At 43.5% G+C, this 18,501-nt stretch overlaps 1 protein-coding gene across 1 annotated transcript; it reads right to left on the bottom strand.

Annotated features, from left to right (window-relative positions):
- Nucleotides 1-14,632: 14,632 nt before the first annotated feature.
- LOC129507978 (60S acidic ribosomal protein P0-like) lies at nt 14,633-15,744 on the bottom strand. The gene has a single exon (XM_055322834.1). The coding sequence runs from the start codon at nt 15,661-15,663 to the stop codon at nt 14,710-14,712; it is 954 nt and encodes a 317-aa protein (XP_055178809.1). The 5' UTR covers nt 15,664-15,744; the 3' UTR covers nt 14,633-14,709.
- Between the last annotated feature and the right edge of the window lie 2,757 nt (nt 15,745-18,501).

Below are 18,501 nucleotides of genomic sequence, written 5' to 3' on the forward strand. Positions count from 1 at the left end.
ATGTCCATCCACTAGTGAATAGATAAAGAAAATATGGTCTAACTATATAGTGGAAATATTTGACCATTGAAAATAATGAAGCACTGACACATGCTATGACATGAATGAACGTTGAAATGCTGGGGCGCCTAGGGGCTCAGTGGGTTAAGCATCTTACTTTGGCTCAGGTCACAATCCCAGGGTTTTGGGATTGAGTCCACATTAAGATCTCTGCTCAGCGAGGAGTCTGCTTCTCCCTCTCCCACTCCTGGCTGCTCTGTCTATTGGTGCTCTTTCTCTCTCTCTCTCTCTCTCTCTCTCTCTCTCTCTCTCTCTGTCAAATAAATAAAGTCTTTAAAAAAGAAGAAGAAGAAAGGAAACAGTATGCTAAGTGAGAGGAGCCAGACACAAAAAGACAATGTATTGTGTGATTCCATTTATATGAAGTGTCCAAAATAGGCGAATCCTAGAGGCAGAATTTAGATGAGAGGTTAACCAGGGCAGGTGGGAAGAGAATGGTGGGGGAGAAGGTGACTGCTAATAGATGAGGGGTGATGAAAATAATTTGGGAATTAGACTGTGGTAACATGTTGGTGACTATCCTAAAATCCACTGAATTTTACACTTTGAAAAGGTGAAGTTTTTGGTACATTGTGATGATTGATCTTATGTATCATGTCAACTGGACTGTGCTAAGGGATGCCTGGATAGCAGGCGAAACATTATTTCTGGGTATGTCTGTGAGGGTGTTTCTGGAAGAGAATTGGTGAACAGAATAAAGCAAGTGGCTTTCCCCAGTGTGGATGGGCAATATCCAATCTGTTGAGGGCCTGAAGAGAACAAAAAGGTGAAGGAAACACGAATTTGCTTTCTCCACTTGAGCTGGGATATCTATCTTCTCCTGCCCTCAGACATCAGTCCTCCTGGTTCTGGGCCTTTTGGATTCAGATCAGAGCTATACCATCACCACGCCCTGGTTCTCGGGCCTTCAGACTCCAATTGAATTATACCACAGACTTTCCTGCAGATGGCAGATTCTGCTACTTCTCAGCTTCCATAACCATGTGAGTCAATTATTATAAATCTCTTTTTTAAAAAGTCTATTTATTGAAGCAATAAATACCCAACATGGGGCTTGAACTCACGGCCCTGAGATCAAGAGCCGCATGCTCTTCGGACTGAGGCAGCCAGGTGCCCCATAAATTTCTTATATGTGTCTATACTGACAACTGTCCTTATCTCTGTCTTTATTCCTATCCCCTATTGGTTTTGTTTCTCTAGAGAACCTTGGCTAATACATATGTGAACTATATCTCAGCCAGGAAGAGGAAGGGAGGGGAGAGAAAGGGGGAGAAGGATGACTTGGACCCAGTGGAGGCAAATGCTGAATCTGGGGTGTATTTTAAAGATGCGTTACTACAGGGGACAAGAGTGGGGCAGAGAGTGGCTTTACAAGAGTCCCTGCTTCCCTCAAATGTAATACTGGGAGGAAGGTGGGAGCAGCAGCAACCGGGGAGCCCTTGGCAGGGAGTGGCTGGCTCTCTAGTCAGAGCTACTCCGACAATGGAGACCAGGCAGTGCAGGGATTCAGAAAGTCTCAGATATTTTTTTTAAAAGATTTTATTTATTATTTATTCATGAGAGACATATATAGAGAGAGGTAGAGACAGGCAGAGGGAGAAGCAGGCTCCCCGTGTGGAGCCCAATGCGAGACTCGATCCCAGGACCCCGGGGGTTCATGACCTAAGCTGAAGGCAGATGCTCAACCACTGAGCCACTTAGGAGTCCCCAGAAAGTCTCAGATTTTGAACCCACCGCTCAATGGCTTCTTGGTTGCCTGTCTTGCAATTAGCTTGCCCTCCCCCCCACCGCCCGCCCGCGGCCCCGGGGCCTCTGGATGGGTGAGGTGAGTCTAGAAGGCTCGGAATTGCCTTCCCAGCGTTTCTTGGCACCACACTGTAATCTGAGTGCATCATTACAAGCTCCGCGCTCCACTGACTAACTGCCAGAGTCCACATGCCGCCCTCTCCGCGTGGCTTCAGAGTCCCCGGGTAAAATCCGACCCCGCCCAGCCAACCCTAACTCTAAAACAACAACACAGCGTTGCCTTTGGGCCTTAGAGGAGTGTTGGCCCTCTGGGACTTCAGCTTCCTACCACTGCCTTTTTTTTTTTTAAGATTTTGTTTATTTGCTCATGAGAGACCCAGAGAGAGGCAGAGACACAGGCAGAGGGAGAAGCAGGCTCCCTGCAAGGAGGCGGATACAGAGCCATAGCTTTGTAGTTGGAAATGCAGAGCCTCAGGCCTGGGCTGCATTTCACCAGATCCCCCAGTGATCCCACCGCACATTCACATTTGAGAAGCAATAGCTCTATTCAATGAAGGGAAAGCCATGCCTACGAAATGCAACAAAACAAAAAAATACAGCTTCAGGAGTGATCATATTCTAGCTCATAAATTAGGGAGCAGGTTCACAGATAATATTTATTTTGTGATTAGGTTTTATAACCTATTTCAGGGTTTTGTTCAAAAGTTACCTCCTCAATGAAGCTTTTATAGCTGTACTATTCAAAATTATATCTACTCTGTGCTCCTTTGCCTCTTTGCTGCTTTATATTTTTTCCAGAATGCTTATTACCATCTCAAAGATGAAAAGTGTCAGTTCTTCATTTTTTAAAAAAGATTTTATTTATTTATTTGAGAGAGATCACAGAGGAAGAGGAAGGAGCAGCCTCCCCGCTGGGCAGAGAGCCCAATGTGGGACTCTATCCCAGGACCCCAGGCTCTCACCCTGAGCCAAAGGCAAAGGCAGACCCTCAACCACTGAGCCACCCAGTTGCCCCAGTACCACTGCTTCCTGAGCCCGACCTTGTCCCCTGTTTATCTCCCAAGTCATTCTAGCCTCTTGTCTCTGTTAAGTTCAAATTCTGCTTCTGCCATGTCCTAGCTCTGCCCTTGGGCAAATGGCACGTTCCCTGAGTGCCAATGTCTTCATCTGTATGATGACGACTCAGTGAGATCTTATGGCACATGGAGTGTTCAACCCAGGACTTGACACAGAGTGATGCCCAACAATTGTTAAATATGGTTTTAAAATTTTCAAAGCCATTTATTTGGTGATAAAATATTTGATATATACCATAGAACATATTCCTTCCAAAAGCATGTATTGAGGACCTACTGGGCACCAGGCCCTGTTGTGAATGCTGGGGATATAGTGGGTACTAAAACAGACTCACATGCTGCTTTTGTACTTTACATATATATATATAGAGAGAGACAAGATATAAATTTAAAAAACTGACACTTTTCAAAGCACCTGGATGGGGATCCCTGGGTGGCGCAGCGGTTTGGCGCCTGCCTTTGGCCCAGGGCGCGATCCTGGAGACCCGGGATCGAATCCCACGTCGGGCTCCCGGTGCATGGAGCCTGCTTCTCCCTCTGCCTGTGTCTCTGCCTCTCTCTCTCTCTGTGCTATCATAAATAAATAAAAATTTAAAAAAAAAAAAAAAAGCACCTGGATGGCTCAGTCAGTTGAGTATCTGCCTTTGGCTCAGGTCATGATCTCTGGGTCCTGGGATCGAGTCCCACATTGGGCTCTCTGCCCAGCGGGGAAGCTGTTCCTTCCTCTTCCTCTGTGATCTCTCTCTTGATTTCTCTCAAATAAATAAATCTTTTTTAAAAAATGAAGAACTGACACTTTTCATCTTTGAGATGGTAATAAGCATTCTGGAAAAAAATATAAAGCAGCAAAGAGGCAAAGGAGCACAGAGTAGATATAATTTTGAATAGTACAGCTATAAAAGCTTCATTGAGGAGGTAACTTTTGAACAAAACCCTGAAATAGGTTATAAAACCTAATCACAAAATAAATATTATCTGTGAACCTGCTCCCTAATTTATGAGCTAGAATATGATCACTCCTGAAGCTGTGTTTTTTTGTTTTGTTGCATTTCGTAGGCATGGCTTTCCCTTCATTGAATAGAGCTATTGCTTCTCAAATGTGAATGTGCGGTGGGATCACTGGGGGATCTGGTGAAAATGCAGCCCAGGCCTGAGGCTCTGCATTTCCAACTACAAAGCTATGGCTCTTGTTACTATTATTATTTTTATTTCTCCCTTACAGCCTAACCTAGCTTTTGCTGTCATCTCAAGATGCTCCTCCACCTTCCTCTCTCATCTCCACCAAGATGCCTTCTTGCCTTCCACCTTCACATTTCTCTCCTTTCTGATGACCTCTGAAGCCCTTTGCAGCTCAGTTAGAAAACCTGAGTCAGGAGGTCCACATATGGCTTGACCACAAGCTCTATGTGTGGCTTTGAACAACTCATTGGCCTGCTCGGTGCCTCAGTTTCTCCATTCTGAAAATGAAAGACAACAGGCTATTCAAGATCTCTTCCAGCTCAGACTAGGAATCAGATTGTGTGGTGGGGGAGGGGGACTTCCCAGCACTGAACGTCATACCTGTGTTGGGAGGGGTCCGCCTTCTGGATCAAATATCAGATTTTGTTTGGGGTGAAAGTATCAAATGCTCATTCTCACCAAGCTGGATTGTTTGGCTGGAACTTCTAGAAGTATAGGCTGAGGGCTACCTACAAGGAGAGATGATCTGGCCTCCAGCTGTCAGCGGTGGTCAGGGGCTATTTGGTATGGTTCCAGCCATCTGTCTCCCCTGGGTTTCTGTTTTCTGTTTCTCTCACCAATACTCTAAGCTTCTAGGTATCCTTTTTTTTTTTTTTTTTTGCTTCTAGGTATCCTTTTAACAAATTCCTCTCTGCCTAAGTTACCTAGAATTGGGTTCTGTTGTTGGCAACTGATGAGCTTCAAGTGGTCCTGTGTCATAACATGGGTCTTTTTTTTTTTTTTTTAACTAGTGTCTTCTTTGAGTGTGGCATACCTTTTGGATGTGTATGTCTTTTTTTAAAAATTTTAATTTATTTATGATAGTCACAGAGAGAGAGAGAGAGAGAGAGGCAGAGACACAGGCAGAGGGAGAAGCAGGCTCCATGCACCAGGAGCCCGATGTGGGATTCGATCCCGGGTGTCCAGGATCACGCCCTGGGCCAAAGGCAGGCGTCAAACCGCTGCGCCACCCAGGGATCCCTGGATGTGTATGTCTTATGTCTTCCCATCTCCCTCCTTCCTCAGATAGAGGGGTATCTGGAGAGTCCAAACAGTGCAAAACTCCAAATAGCTGGTATGTAGATATAGGATCCTTTCAAAGACTGTGGAGCATCTTCTGATTCAGAGGGCCAAATTGTTATCCTGATACAGCCCTCAAGTGGAAATGTTTTGTTTATAAATTTAACAGAAAAGTTTCAGATTTCCAGATTTTCTTGAAAAATCAGAAGATCTGGCCACACTGACCCACAGCTGCATGCGGTAACATTTTGTTGGAGATGAGTTGCACCTACTGCCTTTGGAGGGAGTGTTATCCACAGTCTCTACTAATCCCTATTGTCTTATGCCTGGACTGCTTCATTCATTTAAATGATCTGTTTGGGTCCCAGAGGCATTTGAATTTGCACCCCTTGTTTAGGTGAGTAGAATGTTGTGATTTGTGCTTGGTTTTCCTTAAGCATGCCTCTTAAAGCCACAATTGGGGATAGGATGTGGCAGGATGAGATGAGCACTGACTCTGGAATCATTTACTAGCTTTGTAACCCTAGAAAGGTCCTCTCACCTCTTGGACCTTCAGTCTCCTCAACTCTGAAATGGGAATTGTGTGCCACAATGTAAAAAAGATGAGGTTGGTAAAGCATGACACAGAGTAGATGTTCACTAAAAGTTTAGTAAAGAGCATTATAGCCATGCTCTTTGGCATTCTGAAATCTTACATTTGGAAGGGCCCAGTGGGATGCTTGGCTCATAGTGGGTGCTTAGAAAATGTACTTTATCTTCCCCCAGCTTCTTGATTGCTAGGTTCCTGGGTAGGGAGGTTTTGGCTGAGCCAGGGCAGAGCAATCAGGCCACGGTACCCTACAGAGGGGCCCTGTGGGTTAGAAATAGACTGGTTTCCAAATAGCTGTGAAACATTAGGTGCGAGGGGGTGGGCATGACACCTCCTGGAATATGGCTAGTAACACCCCCCACCCCACCCCGATCTGCATGGGACCCGTGGGCTTCATGCAATAGAACTGACAACCTGTCCAGGTATCTGAACCTGGGATTCAGATAGGATCAGACCAGCCCAACAGCTTTGGCAGGGGCCAGACATAACCATGTGGAGGGAGGAAAGGCACCTGAGAGAGAAAATCACAGGAGGGAGACACCAGGAAGAGAGGGCCTGATGGAGGGCTAGGCTGAGAGATTGGCAGGAACAGGTGTTCAAAGATCCACCTGAGGCTCTGCCCTCCTTCATCCCCTCATAGCTCTTGTTTGCTCTGTGATGAGAGAAGGCTGTGGGATGAAGGCAAGAAGGCCCAAACAGTTCTGCCAAGGGATCCCCCTCTCTGAAGGAGCTCACTAGGAGACACTGCAGAGGACTGGCCAGAGAGAGGGGTGAGCATGGACTCTCCCAGGCAGGCAGGTCCTGAAGGGAGGTCAGCAGTAGGGTAGGGCCTGAGCCCCACAGACAACCGGCAGAGAGGCCTCAAGCAGCTCTGAAGCAGCTCCTCCTGTTCTGGACCTTAGCCAGAGCCAGAGCCCCTAGTAGAACCCAGCATGTCACTGAACTACTTGGTGAAGGGGACCCATGTTCAAGGCGGGACTTCCTGTCAGCCCAGCTTTGGAGATGTGGGGGTTTGGTTTAAGTACCAAGGCTGTATAGGTGGGGGCCTGGGTGTAACCAAGGCCCATTATACTCATTGTTCATCCATGGCTATTTGGCGCCTGCTCTGTGCCCAGCTCCATTCCAGGAATACGGGGAACAGCAGCAAGTGGGAGCTTCAAAGCAGTAGGGAGATAACAAGCAAGTACATCGTATGGGTCAAAGTAAATTCTATGGTGATATGTGCTGTGAAGAAGATAATGTGATGTACTGGAGTAGCTGAGGTGGATGGGGCTGAGTGAGTAGAGCAGACTTGGTCATCTATGTCACCATGGGATGAGCCAGGGGCTTTTGCCTTGCCCTGGTGGGGCCCCTGTCTCACCTAAGAAGTCAGGCCCACTGAATGCTTGCCCAGGGGGGCAGGCCAACCCTGTAGCCCCCTCAGTAATCCAACCCTAGAGATCTCACCTAAGAATGAGGCCAAGAGGGTGGGTATCCTCTGAACCACCAGCGGGGTTTTGCAACGTGCTCCTACCTGTCCAGATTCGCCCAGAGTCCAGGGAGGGGGTGTCACTCTGACTCATTTCAGGTGGAGCTGGAGAGCCGCCTGCTATACATTCCCCCCTCAACTGCCCTGGCTGTAGGACTCTGGGAGAGGATCTGATTAGAGACACTCATAGAAATAGGGGCTTATGATCACTGGGGAAGCAACCCTACCTTGCTGCACCTTGCACCGTCCACAGGGGCCATGATGAAATTTAAGGTTCATTTCTACCTCTTGCTGTGAACAAAGGGTGTGGTACACCTTGAGGTCATGATGTCAGCATTTCTCAGGGGATTGGCCTAGGGTTGTGTTGCTGCATCTGAAACACTTGCTCTAAGAGGCAGCCAGTGGGCAATGGCCCCTACTGTTGCTAGTCTGTGCTCTTCCTTTCTCAGAAGTACCTCCTTCAAAATCCAATCTCACTCACTCAACCCAGACTCTCCCCCTGCTCCACTTCTTAGGATGCCACATTTTTCCTGGATTCAAAGCCTGGCCTCACTGTCCATTTATTACCTGTCTGCCCTTCCACCACCCCTTTACCTTCTCTGCATTTTGGCTTCCTCTTATGTAAAATTGGGACAAAGAGTCTAGCCTCATAGGGTTGTCGTTATTTTTTATCTAGCAAATACTGCAAGAGTTAAGAGATATAAAGCATTTTGAACAGTACCTGGCATATAATAACCACTTCATAAATGGTTTCTATTTTATTATTATCGTGATTAAATATTTACCTGGTGTCTGTTCTGCTGGGCATTGGAGATTCAGTGCTGGGGAAAAGAGACACCTTACAGTAGACAAAGGTACAGTAAAGAAGGGGCAGTATTAGGGCAACTGGGTGGCTGTCAGTTGAGCATCTGACTCTTGATTTCAGCTCAGATCATGATCTCAGGGTTGTGGGATTGGGCTCTGTGTCAGGCTCCATGCTCAGAAGCACAGAATCTGCTTGAGATTCTCTCTCTCCCTCTGCCCTACCCCTCAGCACATGTGCTCTCTCTCAAATAAATAAATATTAAAAAAAAAAAAAAAAGGAATGTGCAGCATCTGGCACATAGAGGATCCCCAGTGAAGGGGAGTGGTCCTCTGCCCTTGCTTCCCAGGAAGGAGCCCTGGGAACACTCCCCCCCACCCCAACCCCCCTCGCCTGTCCTCAGTGCTCACTGAAATCTACAAACCTGACACATGATGGAGGTTGAGTGAATGTCCTGGTAGTCAGGAGTGTGCCTGGCACTAGTCACCTTAGGGTGTGGCATATGCCACATGGGAAAGTTTTCTCTGGGGAGGAGTCTGCCAAATGGGGCAAGCTTCAAGGGCAGTGGGCGAGTCCTCTCATAATCCCCAGCTGCTCAGCCAGTGTCTGGCTGAAATAGGGTGTTAGAAGGTTGCCTTCTTCAGATATTCTTGATCAGGCCTGGATTTCCCTTAGGGTGCTCTGACTCAAGTGTGACTCTCAGGAGCAGGGGTGGTTCATTTCAGCAATTGAAGCAATTGAACTGAGGTTTTGTGATTTTACCACCCTATTCTGGTATTCAAAGTTGTCATTCAGGGCTTCACTGAAGTTGTGGCCTACAAGATCCAACTCACAGGCAAGAAGGGGCACAGCCTGATGCTGAGGGCATTTTATTTAAAACACTTCCTGCTCTAGGGCAGAGGGGCTCAGGTGGAGATGGATCAGTTGTGAGGACAGAGGTAGTGTTAACTTTTGGGACAGAGGGATTTTAAAATACCTTAGAAGACATAGGTATAGTTTAACTCCAGAAGCTAGGTTTAGGTAAGAGCTAACAGAGTTTATGTAAACAAAAAGGCTACAGGAGATGTGTTCATAATAATAGCTACTATCGGTTGAGTGCTCACTGGGTGTCAGGTACTTTGCGAAATGTTTCAGCTGAATTATTTCCTGTAATCCTTACAATAGCCTTGTGAAGTTGGTGCCATTGTGATCTGCATTTAAGATAAAAGAAAGAGGAGGCTTAGCGAGGTGGGGCTGCCTGCCCAAGGCCATGCAGCTGACAAGTGACAGAGCCAGGATGTGAATCTAAGTGGAGTGACTCCAGAGCCTGCAGCATTAGCCTCTCCACCAGTGTTATTTTTTGGATGAAGCATGATGGAAAAATTAAGAATCCTGAGCTACAACAGACAGAAGAATACTAGTGGCAGGTACTTTAACTTTACCAGATGGGTTTTTAACCCCGACTGGGCGTTAGAATAAAGAGACAGTATAAAATGTAGACTTCAAAGTCTCCACTGCTAGAGATACCTCTCCAGTAGATGGGGCCTAGCATCTCTATTTTTCATAGTTTTTCAAACGATTCTGACATTGTGGGTTGAAAACTACCACCCTAGCCTGAATAGCAGTTTTCAGAGATCTCACCTCTTCTCATCCTTGAATATTTTCCAGGGAGCTCTAGGCTAGGATCCAAACCACCTTAGAGGTGTATAGGAAGGGTTGTGCATTGGACCAAGGATAGGGTTGTGTCATCTGGTTTGACTCAAATCCTGGCTGTGTCATGAACTAGCTATGTGACCTTGGGCAAAATGCTTCACTTTTCAAAGCCTGGGTTTCCTTAGCTTAAAAATAGAGCTGATTATGCTGACCTGAGGTGGTGCTCTGAGGAATAAAGGGTGGGGGGTGGTAATAACAAATTGGCTTGGTCAGAATAACCCTCCCTCAGATAACAATGATAAAATCTGAACAAAATACATACCAAAACCCTCCAGTTATTTGAAGGCACTGTAGAGCATCCAACAGTGGGCAGAAATGTGAAAGGAGTCAACTCTTGAAAGATAGGAGATACAGGCTGAAATTTGTACTCTCGAGGCCTCTTGCCTGAGGCACTCTCTAATCTGTGTGGGAGGTAGGGATGTGTAGAGAGCTGTGGTCTTACTGGTTTCAGGTGTCAAGAGTAAAGAAGTCCATGAAAATTGCTGGAAAATTAAGGTGTGTGTGGGGGGGAGAATCCCAGAGAGAAATGAGCTATAGAGGAGATGAGTTCCAAATTCTGTATATAAACTCCATCTAAATCCTTGGCTGTCCACTGGACTACACACATGCACAGGAGGCTCCAGAGATCTCAGTGAAATCGTAGCTGTAAGCTGAAAGAATGGTGTGGAAATGTCAGGGGCCACCGTCTAGATGGGTGCAAAATTTGGAGTTTTAAGTCCAGCCAAGTTAGTTGCCAGCTAAAACAAAGTTAAACACTCTCGAGAGGAAATAACAGAATCCAGGGTCTTTACACTGGATCACTGACAATGTCCAGCACACAAAACGCAAGTAAATTGTAGTAGACATATGAAGAAACAGAAAACTGACTTACACTCAGAACTCATTCTCAAAGATAAAAGTGACAATCCAGATGTTGGATTTAACATCAAGGACTTGAAAAATAAAAAAAAAAAATAAAAAAAAAACAACAAAAATAATAACATCAAGGACTTGAAAGCAAGTCCTTACTGATAAATATTTTCAAAGCCTTAAAAGAAATTATAGTGAAGAAATAGATGAAGAACCTCAGCAGAGAAATTGAAACTATAAAAAAGGACCAAAAGGAAATCTGAGAACTAAAATGTGTGATAACTGAAATAAGAAATTACTTTGACATGTTCAATAGCAGTTCGAAGGTGACAAAAGAATGAATTTGAAGATCAATAGAAATTACCCATTCTCGGGGATCCGTGGGTGGCTCAGTGGTTTAGTGCCTGCCTTCTGCCCAGGGCATGATCCTGGAGTCTCCGGACTGGGTCCCATGTTGGGCTCCCTGCATGGAGCCTGCTTCTCCCTCTGCCTGTGTCTCTGCCTCTCTCTCTCTCTCTGTCTCTCATGAATAAATAAATAAAATATTAAAAAAAAGAGAAATTACCCATTCTGAAGACCAGAGAGAAAAAGAAAACTGTAAAAAGTTAAATGGTTTCATGAACCTATGAGACAACATGAAAAGATCTACTAACCATACATAATTCAATTTTTGGAAAAAAGAAGAAGAGAATGTCTCTGCCTCTGCCTCTCTCTCTCTCTCTGTCTCTCATGAATAAATAAATAAAATCTTAAAAATATATATATATTCTAAAAAAAGAAAAAAAAGGAGAATGGGTCATAAGAATATTTGAAGAAATATTTGCTGATGATTTCTCAAAATTTAATCAAAAATAAATTCACAGATTTAAAAAGCTTAGTGAAGCCCAAGCAAGATAAATACAAAGAAAACCATGTCTAGCACAGCACAGTCAAATCACCAAAATCCAAACAGAATGAGAAAAATCTTTTTTAAAAATTTTACTTTTTATTTGTATTTGTTTATTTTTTAAAATAATGTTTCAGATTCTTTAATGTTTTTCATTTTTTAAGATTTTATTTATTTATTCATAGGAGACACACACACACACACAGAGGCCGAGACACAGGCAGAGGGAGAAGCAGGCTCCATGCAGGGAGCCCAATGCAGGACTGGATCCTGGGACTTCAGGATCATGCCCCTGGGCTGAAGGCAGGCACTAAATCGCTGAGCCATCCAGGGATCCCCCACTCATTTTTATTTAAAAAAATATTTATTTATTTGACAGAAAGAAAGAAATCACAAGCAGGGGGAGTGGGAGAGGAAGCAGGTTCAATGCAGGACTCAATCCCAGAACATAGGGATCATGACCTGAACTTCTATTCAGCTACCCAAGTAGCTAAGAATGAGAAAAACCTTGAAGATAGCCAGAGAAAAGTGACAGGTCATAAACAGGGGATCTGTAATACAAATGACAGCTGACTTCTCACTAGAAATAATGGAAGCTGAAACCTAATAGGTTAACATCTTTGAAGTGCTGAAAAACAAAACAAAACAAAGCAAACCCCCTTTTGAACCAGCGTTCTTTTTTTAAAAAGATTTTATTTATTTATGTCAGAGAAAGAGTGCACAGTAGGGAGAGGGGCAGAGGGAGGGGAGGAGAGAGGGAGAGAGAGAGAGAAAGAGAGAGAGAGAGAGAGAGAGAATATCAAACAGACTCTGCACTAAGCATGGAGCCCATACAGGTCTTTATCTCATGATCCTGAGATCATGACCTGAGCTGAAATCAAGAAGCAGACTCAATGGACTGAGCCACCCAGGTGCCCTGATGCTGCACATTCTTTATTATACCTCATCTGCTGTAAAGTATCTGTTTTCTTCAGCACTGAATCCCCAATGACCAACAGAATAGACACTAGGATTGTGCCTCTTGAATTTTATTTTATTATTTTTAAAAAAGATTTTATTCATTTATTCATGAGAGACACAAAAAGAGACAGAGACATAGGCAGGGGGAGAAGCAGGCTCCATGCAGGGAGCCCAATGTGGGACTCGATCCTGAGACTCCAGAATCATGCCCTGGGCCAAAGGCAGATGCTCAAACCATTGAGCCACCCAGGCGTCCCTGTGCCTCTTGAATTTTAATGTGCACACCAATCACCAGGAGATTGTGTTCATTTTTTTAAAAGATTTATTTATTTATTTTAGAGAAAAAAGAGTGCACACATCAGCAGGGAGAGGGGCAGAGGGTGAAGGAGAGAGAATCCTCAAGCAGACTACCCCCTTCCCCCCACCGTGAATGTGGAGCTCCAGTCAGGACTTGATCCCAGGACCCTGAGATCATAATCTGAGCTGAAATCAAGAATCAACTGCATAACTGAGTGAGCCACCCAGGCACCCCATCGAACCAGATTTCTATATCCAATGAAGAAATGCCTCAAACATGAAGGCAAAATTACACATTTTCAGATAAAAACTGTACTTGTCACCAGCAAATCTATATGAGAGAGGTGAAAGGAAGTTTATCTGGCTGAAGGGAGATGACACTAGATAAACACTCAGCTCTATATAGAAGAAATGAAAAGCACTTGAAATGGAAATATAAAAAACTTTTTTTTCATTTCTTCTTTAGATTTCTTTAAGAGACATCACTGAAAGCTAAAATTATGCTGTTATTGTGGAGTTTATAATATAGATATAATTTATGTAACAACACCAGCACACAGGCTGAGAGTACGGAAAAGTATAGGTATATTATTGTGAATTTTCTATATTTTATGTTAAGTACTAATATTAATTTTAAATAGACTGTGATAAGTTAAAGATTTATGTTATAATCACCACAGCAACCACCACAAATACAATTCACAGAAGGTATTGCTAAAAAGGCCAATAGAGGATTTTAAATGAATTCAAAAAATTAATCAGTTAAACCAAAAGAAGGAAGGGAAGGAGAAACAGAAACAACAGCAAATGGAACAGAAGAAAGCAAATAATAAAATTGTAGAATTAAACCTAAATACATCAATAATTACACCAAATGTAAATGTACTAAAAACGCAAAATGCCAAACAGAGCAGAGATGCAAGATCCATGAATATGCTATCTACAAGACACATTCTGGTTTTTAAAAATTTAAATTAAATTAATTAACATAGAGTGTATTGTTAAATCCAGAATTAGAGTTCAGTGATTTATCAGTCTTACATAACACCCAATACTCATTATAACATGTGCCCACCTTGATGTCCATCACCCAGTTACCCAATTCCCCTACCTCTCTTCTCTCCAGCCACCCTCAGTTTGTTTCCTATGATTAAGAGTCTTTTATGGTTCATCTCCCTCTCTGATTTTGTCTTGTTTAATTTTTCCCTCCCTTCCCCTTTGCTTCTCTGTTGTTTTCCTTAAATTCCACATATAAGGGATTCCTGGGTGGCTCAGTGGTTTGGTGCCTGCCTTTGGCCCAGGGCATGGTCCTGGAGCCCTGGGATCGAGTCCTGCATTGGGCTCCCAGCATTGAGCCTGCTGCTCCCTCCTCCTGTGTCTGCACCCCCCCCATGTCTATCATAACTAACTAACTAACTAAATAAATATTTTTAAAAATTCCACATATAAGTGAACTTATATGATAATTGTCTTTCTCTGATTGACTTATTTTGCTTAGCATAATACCCTTTAGTTCCATCCATGTCATTGTAAATGGCAAGGTTTCATTTTTTTGATGGCTGAGTAGTATTCCATTGTGTGTGTATATACACCACATCTTCTTTATCCATTCATCTATTGATGAACATCTGGGCTCTTTCCATAGTGTGGCTACTGTGGGCATTGCTTCTATAAACATTGGGGTGGAAGGTGCCTCTTTGGATCACTACATTTGTGTCTTTTTTTTTTTTTTAAAGATTTTATTTATTTATTCATGAGAGACACAGAGAGGCAGACACAGGCAGAGGGAGAAGCAGGCTCCATGCAGGGAGCCTGACGTGGGACTCGATCCTGGAACTCCAGGATCACGCCCTGGGCCAAAGGCAGGCACTAAACCACTAAGCCACCCAGGGATCCCACTACATTTGTGTCTTTGGGGTAAAGACCCAGTAGTGCAATTGCTGGGTTGTAGGGTAGCTCTATTTTCAACTTTTTTTTTTAAGAGAAGTAAGCCTTTATTTCCTTGTTTCACAAATAAACTTGGCTGAATTGGTTGCTTTTTGGTGATTAGTTAAAGAGACCAAATCCCATATCCTTGTCCAATTCCTCCAACTCTTCCTTTGCTTCAACCTTGGCTGGGGCTGCGGCAGCAGCAGGTGCAGCAGTGGTGGCAGCAGCCACAGGAGCAGCAGCCACAAATGCAGATGGATCAGCCAAGAAGGCCTTGACCTTTTCAGCAAGTGGGAAGGTGTAATCAGTTTCCACAGACAAAGCCAGGACCCACTTGTATCCATTGATGATAGAATGGGGCACTGATGCAACAGTCGGGTAACCTATCTGCAGACATACGCTGGCAATGTTGCGGACACCCTCCAGGAAGCAAGAATGCAGAGTTTCTTCTGTGATGTCAAGCACTTCAGGGTTGTAGATGCTGCCATTATCAAACACCTGCTGGATGATCAGCCCAAAGGAGAAGGGGAAGATGTTCAGCATGTTCAGCAGTGTGGCTTGGCTGGCTCCCACTTTGTCTCTGGTCTTAATCAGCTGCACATAGCTCAGGATTTCAATGGTGCCCCTAGAGATCTTAGTGGTAATGCCTAAAGCCTGGAAGAAAAACGTCTTCTCAGGCTCCAGACCTGTGTTCAGGGCTGGCACAGTGACTTCACATGGAGCTATGGCACCAGCACGGGCAGCAGCAGGAACCTTATTGGCCAGCAGCATGTCCCTGATCTCATTGAGGTCTTCCTTGGTGAATACAAAGCCCACATTCCCCCGGATATGAGGCAACAGTTTTTCCAGGGCTGGGTTGTTCTCCAGATGCCCTCGGATGGTCTTGCGCATCATGGTGTTCTTGCCCATCAGCACAACAGCCTTCCCGCAGAGGGACATGCAGATCTGCTGTATCTGCTTTGAACCCACATTGTCTGCTCCCACAATGAAGCATTTTGGATAATCATCCAAAAGTTGGATGATCTTAAGGAAGTAGTTGGATTTCCAGGTCGCCCTGTCTTCCCTGGGCATCACCGCGGTACGTCAGGGATTGCCACGCAGGGTTTAAAGACGATGTCACTCCCACGAAGACGCCTGGAGAGAGGAGCTCTATTTTCAACTTTTGAGGAACTTACATACTATTTTCTAAAGTGGCTGTACCAGCTTGCATTCTCACCAACAGTGTATAAGGGTTCCCCTTTCTCCGCATTCTCACCAACATTTGTTGTTTCCTGACTTGTTAATTTTAGCCATTCGGAATGGTGTGACGTGGTATCTCATTGTGGTTTTGATTTGTATTTCCTTGATGCCGAGTGATGTGGAACATTTTTTCGTGTGTCTGTTAGTCATTTGTATGTCTTCTTTGGAGAGATGTCTGTTCATATCTTCTGCCCATTTCTTAATTGGATTATTTGTCTTTTGGATGTTGAGTTTGATACAGTCTTTATAGATTTTGGATACTAGAGTGCCTGGGTGGCCCAGTTGGTGAAATGTCTGCCTTCAGCTCAGGTCATAGTCTTGGGTCCTGGGATGGAGCCCCACATTGAGCCCTGCATTGGGCACCCTGCTTGGTGGGGAGCTTACTTTTCCTTTTCCCTCTGCTGCTCCCTCTGCTTGTGCTCTCTCCCTCTGTCAAATAAATAATGAAATCTTTAAAAAAAAAGATTTTGGATACTAGCTCTTTATCTGATTAGACATTTGCAAATATCTTCTCCCATTCTATTGTACAAGACGCATTCTTTAAATACAAAGCTACACATAGGTTGGAAGTAAAAGAATTGTAAAAGATACAAAATAAAAACACAAATCATAAGAAAGCTTCAATGACTATATTAATATCAGATATTCAAAGCAAAGACTTTAGGGGCACCTGGGTGGCTTGGTGGCTGAGTGTCTGCCTTTGGATTGGGTAGTGATCCTGGGGTCCTGGGATCAAGTCCCACATCAGGCTCTCTGCAGGGAGTTTGCTTCTTCCTCTGCCTATGTCTCTGCCTCTCTCTCTAGGTATCTCATGAATAAATAAATAAAATATAAACAAAACAAAACCCCAAAACTGTAAAAGGTATTTCAAAATGATAGAAGAGGCACTTCATCAGAAAGACATGACAACTTTAAGTGTGTATTATCCTAATCACGGAGTATCAGATACACAAAGCAAAAATAGGATTAAAGGGAGAAGTAAACAAACTCACAATTATTATTAGAGATTTTATTTTATTTATTTATTTTTTTAAAGATTTATTTATTTATTTATTTGAGAGAGAGCGAGAGCATGAGCAGGAGGGCAGAAGGAGAAGAAGAGAGAATCTCAAGCATGCTCAGTGCTGAGCTTGGAGCCAGATGCTGGGCTCAATCTTACAACCTGAGATCACGACATGAGCTGAAACCAAGAGTTGGACACTTAACTGACCCTGTCACCCAGGTGCCCCTTAAGTAGAGATTTTAATACCTCTGAATAATTGATACAAAAAGTCAATTACTTGATTAAAAAACTAGTAAGGACATAAACTATCTGAACATTATCAGCTACCTTGACTTAATTGACATATACAGAACATTACACTTCAAATAATAGAATAAAATTCTTTTCCAATGCACAGTGAATAGTCATAAAAATAAGCCATATCCTAGGCCATAAACAAGTTTTAACAAATTTTGGAAGGTTAAATCCTTATGGAATATATTCTTTGACCACAGCAGAATTAAACTAGAAATCAATAGCAATAAGGTATCTGGGAAAGCCCCAAATATTTGGAAATTAAACAACACACCTCTAAAAAACTCATGATATTCTGAAATAGGTTGAAAACATGTCCATACAAAAACCTGCACACAAATATTTATAGCTGCTTTATTCATACTTGACAAAACCTGGAAGCATCCAAGATATCTTTCAATACGTGAGTGGATAAACAAGCACTGGTATATTCATACAATGGAATATTATTCAATGACAAAAATAACTATGAAGCCGCAAAAAGACATGGAGAAACCTTAAAAGCATAGTACTAAGTGAAAAAAGCCAATCTAAAAAAGGCTGCATGATTCCAACTAGATGACATTCTGGAAAAGGTAAATTTACAGAGACAGTAAACTTATCAGGAGTTTGGAGGGAGAGAGAGATGAGTAAGTGAAGCATGGGAGATTTTTAGAGCAGGGAAACTATTCTGTATGATACCAAGTAATTGTGGATACATATCGTTATACCTTTGTCAAAACCCATAGAATTGTACAATACAAAAAGTAAAACCTATGGGCGCCTGGAGGCTCAGTCAGTAAGAGCATCCAAATCTTGATCTCAGGGTTGTGAGTTTGAGCCCCACATTGGGTATAGAGATTAGTTTTTATGAAAAGATTTTTGAAAAGTGAAACCAGGGCACCTGGGTGGCTCAGTTGGTTAGGCATCTGCCTTCAGCTCAGGTCTTGATCCTGGGTTCCTGGGATCAAACCCCACACTGGGCTCCCTGCTTGGCGGAGAGCCTGCTTCGCCTTTTCCCTCTGCTGCTCCCCCTGCTTGTGCTCTCTCACTCTCTCAAATAAATAAAATCTTTTTTAAATAAAATCATTAATAAAATAAAAAAGTGAAACCTATTGGAAACTATGGATCTTAGTTTTTTATGGCTCATCAATTGTAACAAATGTGTCACACAAACACAAGATATAAATAATGAGGGAAACTGTGTGTTGGGGTGGGGAGGGAACCCTTGGTACTTTCTCATCAATTTTCCTATAAACCTAAAACTGCTCTAAAAAAATTAAGTTTTTTTAAAACACGTGCGGCCAAAGATTGTAGATGAACTGATGCCTCCTAAGTTCCCCATATACCTAAACCTATACTTCTGATCTTCTGTCATCCCATAACGTCTCTAA

The sequence above is a fragment of the Nyctereutes procyonoides genome, unplaced genomic scaffold (assembly GCF_905146905.1).
Source record: "Nyctereutes procyonoides isolate TBG_1078 unplaced genomic scaffold, NYPRO_anot_genome, whole genome shotgun sequence".
Taxonomy (NCBI): Eukaryota; Metazoa; Chordata; class Mammalia; order Carnivora; family Canidae; genus Nyctereutes; species Nyctereutes procyonoides.